We start from the raw sequence: 7960 nt of genomic DNA, 5'->3' as shown, positions 1-7960 counted from the left end.
CATCGTTTCTGTTCCTTTCCCACCTCCTTCCCCTCTGCCCTGTGAGGCCAAGGGAAGACTGAGGAGGAGACCAAACCAAACCAAACCAAACCAAACCCAACGGGAACAGAACCTCCCTGAGCATCACCGAACAGAAAGGCAAAAAAACCTCCATGGACAAGATGTGATGGCACAGAAATGAAGCAAGAGTTAAATCGCTCGCTCGATCGGAGGCACAGGAGGTCACAACCCCAGGCCGAGATGAATTTGCTCACCTGGTGGGAGAGGGCATTAGCCTGCCTAGCTGTCATCTGCTGCTCATAATAGGAGTCCCCAAAAACACTGCCCAGCATGGAAGAATGCTGAAAACAAAACAAGAGGCTTTATGGTGCGATTCCCACGACCCTCCGAGCCACCTCCTGCTCTCCTGGGGGGAACTCCCCTCCGCGCGCTCCTGGGACGCACAGACTTCCTCCAGAGCACAGACAACATGGAAAACTTGGGAGTCACGGACACACACAGCTGGGCAAAGACGAGAAGTAACAGAGGTCACTCGGCGAGTTGGGATCTGGGGGGGAATTTGGGGCTGGGAGAGGAGAGATTCAGAGGGAGGGAACTGCAGGATGGTGCCAAGGGGAGTTTGGGCAGGTGGGGCTGGAGCTGGAAGGGGATTCCCTAAAGACAGGAGGGACTGGCACTGGAAGGAGATTCCCTGAAGGAAGGTGAGGACCAGCTCTGGCTCTGGCAGGTGATTCCCTTGAAGGAAGGTGGGACTGGCTCTGGCTCTGGCAGGTGATTCCCTTGAAGGAAGGTGGGACTGGCTCTGGCTCTGGCAGGTGATTCCCTTGAAGGAAGGTGGGACTGGCTCTGGCTCTGGCAGGTGATTCCCTTGAAGGAAGGTGGGACTGGCTCTGGCTCTGGCAGGTGATTCCCTTGAAGGAAGGTGGGACTGGCTCTGGCTCTGGCAGGTGATTCCCTTGAAGGAAGGTGGGACTGGCTCTGGCTCTGGCAGGTGATTCCCTTGAAGGAAGGTGGGACTGGCTCTGGCTCTGGCAGGTGATTCCCTTGAAGGAAGGTGGGACTGGCTCTGGCTCTGGCAGGTGATTCCCTTGAAGGAAGGTGGGACTGGCTCTGGCTCTGGCAGGTGATTCCCTTGAAGGAAGGTGGGACTGGCTCTGGCTCTGGCAGGTGATTCCCTTGAAGGAAGGTGGGACTGGCTCTGGCTCTGGCAGGTGATTCCCTTGAAGGAAGGTGGGACTGGCTCTGGCTCTGGCAGGTGATTCCCTTGAAGGAAGGTGGGACTGGCTCTGGCTCTGGCAGGTGATTCCCTTGAAGGAAGGTGGGACTGGCTCTGGCTCTGGCAGGTGATTCCCTTGAAGGAAGGTGGGACTGGCTCTGGCTCTGGCAGGTGATTCCCTTGAAGGAAGGTGGGACTGGCTCTGGCTCTGGCAGGTGATTCCCTTGAAGGAAGGTGGGACTGGCTCTGGCTCTGGCAGGTGATTCCCTTGAAGGAAGGTGGGACTGGCTCTGGCTCTGGCAGGTGATTCCCTGAAGAAAGGTGGGATTGGCTCTGGCTCTGGCAGGTGATTCCCTGAAGGAAGGTGGGATTGGCTCTGGCTCTGGAAGGTGATTCCATGAAGGAAGGTGGGATTGGCTCTGGAAGTGATTCCCTGAAGGAAGGTGGGGCTGGCACTGAAAAGTGGTTCCCTGAAGGAAAGTGGGATTGGCTCTAGAAGGTGATTCCCTGAAGGAAGGTGGGACTGGCACTGGAAGGTGATTCCCTGAAGGAAAGTGGGACTGGCACTGGTTCTAGCTCTGGAAGGTGATTCCCTGAAGGAAGGTGGGATTGGCTCTGGCTCTGGAAGGCAATTCCCAGAAGGAAGGTCGGTCTGACTCTGGCTCTGCCTCTGGAAGGTGATTCCCTGAAGGAAGGTGGGATTGGCTCTGGCTCTGAAAGGCAATTCCCAGAAAGAAGGTGGGACTGGATCTGGCTCTAGCTCTGGAAGGTGAGTCCCAACAGGCAGGTGGGACTGGCACTGGAAGGTGATTCCCAGAAGGAAGGTGGGACTGGTTCTGGCTCTGGATCTGAAAGGTGATCTTCAACAAGCAGGTGAGGACTGGCTCTGGCTCTGGAATGTGATTCCCAGAAGGAAGGTGGGACTGGCTCTGGAAGGTGATTCCTTGAAGGACTGTCCATTTCCAAGGACAAAGAGGAGTTTGGGGATGCCACAGAAGCAAAACCAGCACTAGAAATCCAATTGCTACTCCAGAGCTCCAAAGAGGATTGAGGTATATTTTCTCTTTACAGGAGCTTCCCAGAAGTAGAGCAAACCCTAAAATCTTTGCATTCCAAGCACTGTTCCCATCCTAAAATCTTTGGGGAACATAAGAAATGATGATCAACAGGAGAACAGAATCTGTTTGTGCAAGTTTAGCTCAGTAACTCCTACCAAAACACACAGCCTGGATTTGTTCCTCATGTGAAGTGTCCTGGTTCCTCCAGCTGCAAGCACTGTAATTCCCAAAGGAAATCCCACTGCAAATGTCATGACTTCAACACTTGAGAATAATTTATCAACAGCTCTGGGAAAAACATCTTGCTAACACCCATCTCCTCCACAAACACTGGTGAGCTCTGTTTTGTCAACAGTGCATCTTCTGGGGTTAATGATGTGGTGACTGCAAGGAAAAAAAAAAGCCAAAAAAAAAAAGCACCAACCCAAACCACAACACCTCTGGCTTGAATTATCCATCTCAAAAATACATACCATGTTCTCCAGGCTAGAGCCAAAGCTACTCAAGAGAGCAGATCTCTACCTAGTTGGAACAGGATGCCAGGTGTGAGGGGAGAGAAGCAGAGCACACAGGGCATTGCTGATGGGAAGCCATGCAAACACTGAGCTGAGGCCACAGGCAGAGCTTTGCAATCCGTGTCCAGATGGGAAGGCCTTGGAGGAACAAACACATACACACACACAGAGAGGTGTGGACCATGGGAGCAGAGGTTTGGAGAGGTGGAAAGAAGGTGGTGAAGGAAGTGGGTGTGCAAATCAAACCCCAGGGTTAAAGCATGTCCCTTTTCACAGGTAGAGAACCAGCAAGGCTGGAGGAGACCTCGAAGGTCAGCAAGGCCAACCATTAACCTGAGACAGGCTCAGCAGCTCATTAGGCAAAAATCAGAGCTCTTAATAACCTTTTGTTAGAGCAACCTCTAGTTTTTAGTTCAGCAGTACTAACAGTTCAACTAATTCCTCATTCCATTCCATAATTATAGGATCAGCAAGGTTGGAGGAGATCTCTAAGGTCATCAAGTCCAACCATTAACCTGTCACTGCTGGAACCTCTAAACCAGGTCCTCCAGTGCCACATCCAGACATCTCTGAAACACCTCCAGGGATGGTGACTCCACCACCTCCCTGAGCAATATCCCAGTGCCTGAACAGCCTAACAGGGAAAACATTTCTCCTAACATCTCCTCTGACTCTGCCCTGGCTCAGCTCAAGGCCATTCCCTCTAGTCTCTCCCTACAGCCATGGCAGGAGAGACATCTCCCACCTCTCTCCAACCCTGTAGTTGTAGAGAGAATACTCTACATCTAATAGTGGAAGGATTGAACCCAAAATCCATGGATGAGGAGCATGTGGAAGTGCTGCAGTCACACCTCCTTCCTCCCACGCATCAGCCAGTGCCAGGTTGTGCCACAGAGGGAATATTCTGCTGTTGGAAGGGATCTGCCTTCACTCTGGAGAGATTTAAAGGATTCTGCAACCTGGGAGCTGCTCCCATCATCACAACCAACCCCAATTTTCCCTCCAAACTGGTTTTTCTTCCCCCATTGCTTCTCTCCACACTTCATATTTGTCACCACCAGCACTAGCAGCAGCTTTAGGGCCACTAATGGAGGCAGCAAAGCACTTCAGCTTTAATTCAGCAAAACCACAGAGTTCTGTGGGGATTTAAGAGGCCAAGACTACTCTGAGGAGTATTAATAAACCCTCTTCCTTCCACTCAGAGTTGTCCCACTTGAAAAGAGCAAAACCTAAGGAAGATTTTGCAGGATAAAAAAAGCCCAGCATGAAAAATGATAGCCCAGTGTGAGCCTCACTAGCTGCACTCTGATACTTTGGACTGGCCAATGGCAACAGGTCTGTGGACAACAGCAAGACAGAGTTACTGAGAAGCCAAGGGGGAAAGAAAATCAACCCAAAATTGGATGTGCTGCTGAGTGAGAACTGAGTTTGCAGCAAGGGTGGCAACAACTCTGCTCTCTGGACAGCCCAAGGGGTGAGTGTGCAGGTTTGGGAAGCACACACAGAGCACAGCAGAGCTCAGAGAAGCAGAGGAGAGAGAGGTTAAGCAGCAGTTAAGCCAGGGTTAAGTAAATCCAGTCAGTCCTGCCCCTCAGTCTAGTCTCAGCTTACCAGTGACCTGTCTCTGGCTAGTGGCAAGGAGAGCTGCAACTTCTGCTTTGAAGCCAGGAAGGGGCAGCACTTACTTAGAAAGGATCCTCCCTACAGCCCTCAGTGTTACAGGGTGGAACAAAAAATGGGTTTTCAGACTCTTGAGATGCTCTGCAGGAATTCCCTCACCTTGTTTCCCCAGGTGGGGTTCCTCAGGGCAGACAGCTGGAGATTTTTGAGCAGCATCAGCTTCTTCACTGCCTTACACTGGGGGCACCCCCAAAGTCTGCCTGGCTTTCATTTCTTGCTGCTGGCAGGTAAAAATCCTCCTTCAGAGGATTACACACCTCTCCAGGCTATGACTTGCATCCAGGCCACGTGGATGTGTGAGTAGAGGAAGAAAAAACAGCTGGCATTCAACAGAGTGTGTTTGCTAACCCATTCCTTGCCAGCCACAAGGTACAGCTGCTCATTTTAAGAGCATTTTCTCCAGTGTTTTCTCTCTTGTTTGTCAGGGTGTGTTCCCACATAAAAAAAAAAGGTCCTGATGTAAATAGATTTGGCCACACAAGGGATACTTAGTGCCTAGGGAGGCACTGAAGTTCCCCCTCTCTCCAACCTCATCAGCTCCCCTGTGCTACTGGGAATTGAAAGGATTCTACCTGGAGGTTGTGTCTATGAAACACCTCAACCAAACCCCCCAGCAGTGCTCAACCAGCAGCTTTGAGCCAGGAAAAGGCAATTCCCAAGCTACTGCAAAACTCTGGGACTGAATGGAACTGCAGAGGAGATGAGACACCAGTGATGCATGAGGCACACAGAGGGACAATGAGACAACTATGGGTCAGTGATGGACTCAGCTAAGAACACACACGAGAAGCAAGGCCTGTGGAAGCACAGAGTCCCTTACTTGAGGGGAGCTGCCAGGAGAGAAGCCTTGATTGGAGACAGGAGAGGTGGGAGACTGGTTGGCTGGGGATCCAGCATTACTGCGGTACTGCTGGAGTGAGGCCTACAGAACAACACAGAATTAACACCATGGCACTGAGGGAGGCTTGGAAAATCACAGACTTCTGCTGGATACAGCTCGAGGAAGCTGGGGGAAACCATCCTCTTCAGCATTCTTGGCTGTGTAGGAAGACAGATTACTGTGAATCAAGCCCCAAACTGCAGAGAGCTCAGGGCTCAGCGTGGCTGGAGCTGCCCCAGCACAGCAGCTGCTGGACAAGCACAACTGTGCAATATCTCCTCCCTGATCTCAGGGATGCTCAGTTAAAAAGGGGAAAAAAAGCAAGGATTTAGGGCAAAGAAAGCCCTATAAGTCAAAAAAACCCCTTTATATCAAAGCCTTCTAAGTAAAAAACAATGCCATTTCTTCTTCAATCCAACTGCCAAACCCACATGTGTGTGTGTGTACTGCCTGTACTCCTGTATAAGGAGTAGCATAGCTCTGTTCATTCTCCTTCCTTAGAGATGAACAGGTGCTTGAGGAAAACCTGCAATCTACTACATCTAATCAAAGGCTGTTTGATAAAGGAGCTTGAAATTTGTTTGCTTAGGAATTACTTCAGTTGCTTTAGAAGATAAGCACAACACCCTGAAGGTTAAGGTCATAAAGAGGTTTAGGATGAGGAAAGCAACACAGAAAGCAAAGGATGAAATCAGAATTGTCTGTGCTGGTACTACATGAGGATTAGAATCAGAACACTGGGACACATTTTGAGGGGGGTGGAATCCTTTCCAGTGCTGCACTGTCCTTCCCTCTGCCCCTTCCAGCCCTGCAAGGGAAGCAGCTGCTCTCCAGAAGGATTTATCAGCACAGAAAGGAAAACTCAGGAGCAAGTGCTAATCAATAACACTGAATTCTTCTCATTCTCAAACCAATTCCTGTCCCTCCATCACTGCCAGGACCCCATGGGACTCTCCATGGGGCAGGAGGAGCTGTGCCATCCCTCCCTCCCTGGCCTGGAGCCCTGAGCTGCTCTACACTGGGATTTTCAGCTGCTCAGACAGAACATTTCCTAACAGACCATGTTAAAATGAGCAAGAAAAGGGATCTGCCCATAAATCGTCCCTGCAGGGATACACTCCATGTCTTCTGGGCACTGGAGGCAGCCACAGATTCCATTTGGGATGCTAAGTTGCTCTAAAATTCCTTAAAATAAAAGGGTTCTAAATACAGAAAGTGGAGATATACCTGGTTCTGGACAACTTTGGGAAAATCAGTTTTCCAAGTGATATTTTGAGTGGGAAATGCTTGGTTAGGTTTCTGTCTCAAGGCCCTGTGAACTCCAGTCTGGAGCACGCTGTGCAATACACTATGTGTTGGGGGAACAGACTCCCTGAAAATCTCCCAAAGCACCAGCACAGCAAGGGAGGAGAGAAATACTGAGCTGCTCTAATCACACCTGGAATCAGAAGGGACAAAACTCAACGCAAATATGACCATTAGAGCCAAATTTTCCTCTAGAAAACACTTCAATGTGGATTCAACCCAAACCATTCTAAGTCTGCTGCAGACTCCACCTCAACTGATGCCACCAGAGGGTTGTCCAGCCTGATCTGAGCCTGCCCTGCATCCCCCCAGGCTCTCCCAAGGCAAGGTGGTGCCAGGCTTACCGAGTTGATGTCTATGCCCATGGAGGGTTGGCTCTGGCTCCCTGGAGGCGACTGTGGGATGGTGGAAGGTACCGTGACCGAGAGCGGAGGGAGCTGAGTGCCTCTCTGCAGCCCCGAGCTCTGCATGAGGGGGGTGTTCTGAGGCAGGGAACTGGCCACCTGGGGCTGCTGCTGCTGCTGGGAACTGCTCTGGGTGAAAAATGGGTATGGGGGAAGCTGCTGCTCCAGAGACAGTGCATCCATAGCCACGGCCTTGAAAAGAAGAAGCAGAATCATCTATGCCGGCAGGAAATTCCTTGTTGTGCTCAAGCATGTTAAGTTTTACACCAAGACAACCAAATCAGTCTCATTTGGCATCTGAAAAATGGTACCTAAAGGTTCTGGACCAGTTAACCTAGTGCAGTGGGAGGTGTCCCTGGCCCATAGACACCTAAAGATGGGCTTTAAGCTCCTTCCAACCCAAACCATTCCAGGATTCCATGATATTATGTCTCAAAGGACTTTTTATCACCTCCAGTGCACAACAAACGAACACTTTTAAAGCCCAGCTGAATGTTCAGGGCAGATATCATAACCTGCTCAGTCACAATCACATCCAGGAAATCAATTCAAAAAGTTAATTGAGTTTCTATCATGAATTAGAGAAGTGTTTTGCAAGTTTCCCAAGTAACTTTGGGTCAACACCACAACAGAAATATGTCCTAACAGATGGTTTTTACCTCAGTTCTAGGAATGAGAAAGTAAAACCTGTTCCCTCTACAGGGAATTATTAAGCCATTTTTAAGGCTCTGAATGAGGAAACACCTTTAAAGAAGGAAATTACAGAATAAGAGAGATGAAGTTCACAGAATCAGAGAACGGGTTGGGTTGGGAGATCTTGAAAGTTATGGAGATAGATGTCCAGGGACATCTTCCACCAGCCCAGGGTGCTCCAAGCCCCATCCAACCTGGCCTGGGACACT

At 50.2% G+C, this 7960-nt stretch overlaps 1 protein-coding gene across 1 annotated transcript in view; it reads right to left on the bottom strand.

Moving 5' to 3' along the window:
- Positions 1-229: 229 nt before the first annotated feature.
- Positions 230-7960, bottom strand: part of LOC103801649 (CREB-regulated transcription coactivator 1-like) — a gene marked incomplete at both ends in the record, with an annotated part of 8045 nt that continues 314 nt past the window's right edge. The window contains 3 exons of the mRNA XM_009074072.1: positions 230-341; positions 5290-5391; positions 6999-7250. Of these exons, the coding sequence (XP_009072320.1) occupies positions 230-341; positions 5290-5391; positions 6999-7250 (466 nt within the window). The remainder of the gene's footprint in view (positions 342-5289; positions 5392-6998; positions 7251-7960) is intronic.

The sequence above is a fragment of the Acanthisitta chloris genome, unplaced genomic scaffold (genome assembly GCF_000695815.1).
Source record: "Acanthisitta chloris isolate BGI_N310 unplaced genomic scaffold, ASM69581v1 scaffold25744, whole genome shotgun sequence".
Lineage (NCBI taxonomy): Eukaryota > Metazoa > Chordata > Aves > Passeriformes > Acanthisittidae > Acanthisitta > Acanthisitta chloris.
Note: the sequence above shows the minus strand (reverse complement) of the source record. Positions and strands in the feature narration are given on the sequence as shown.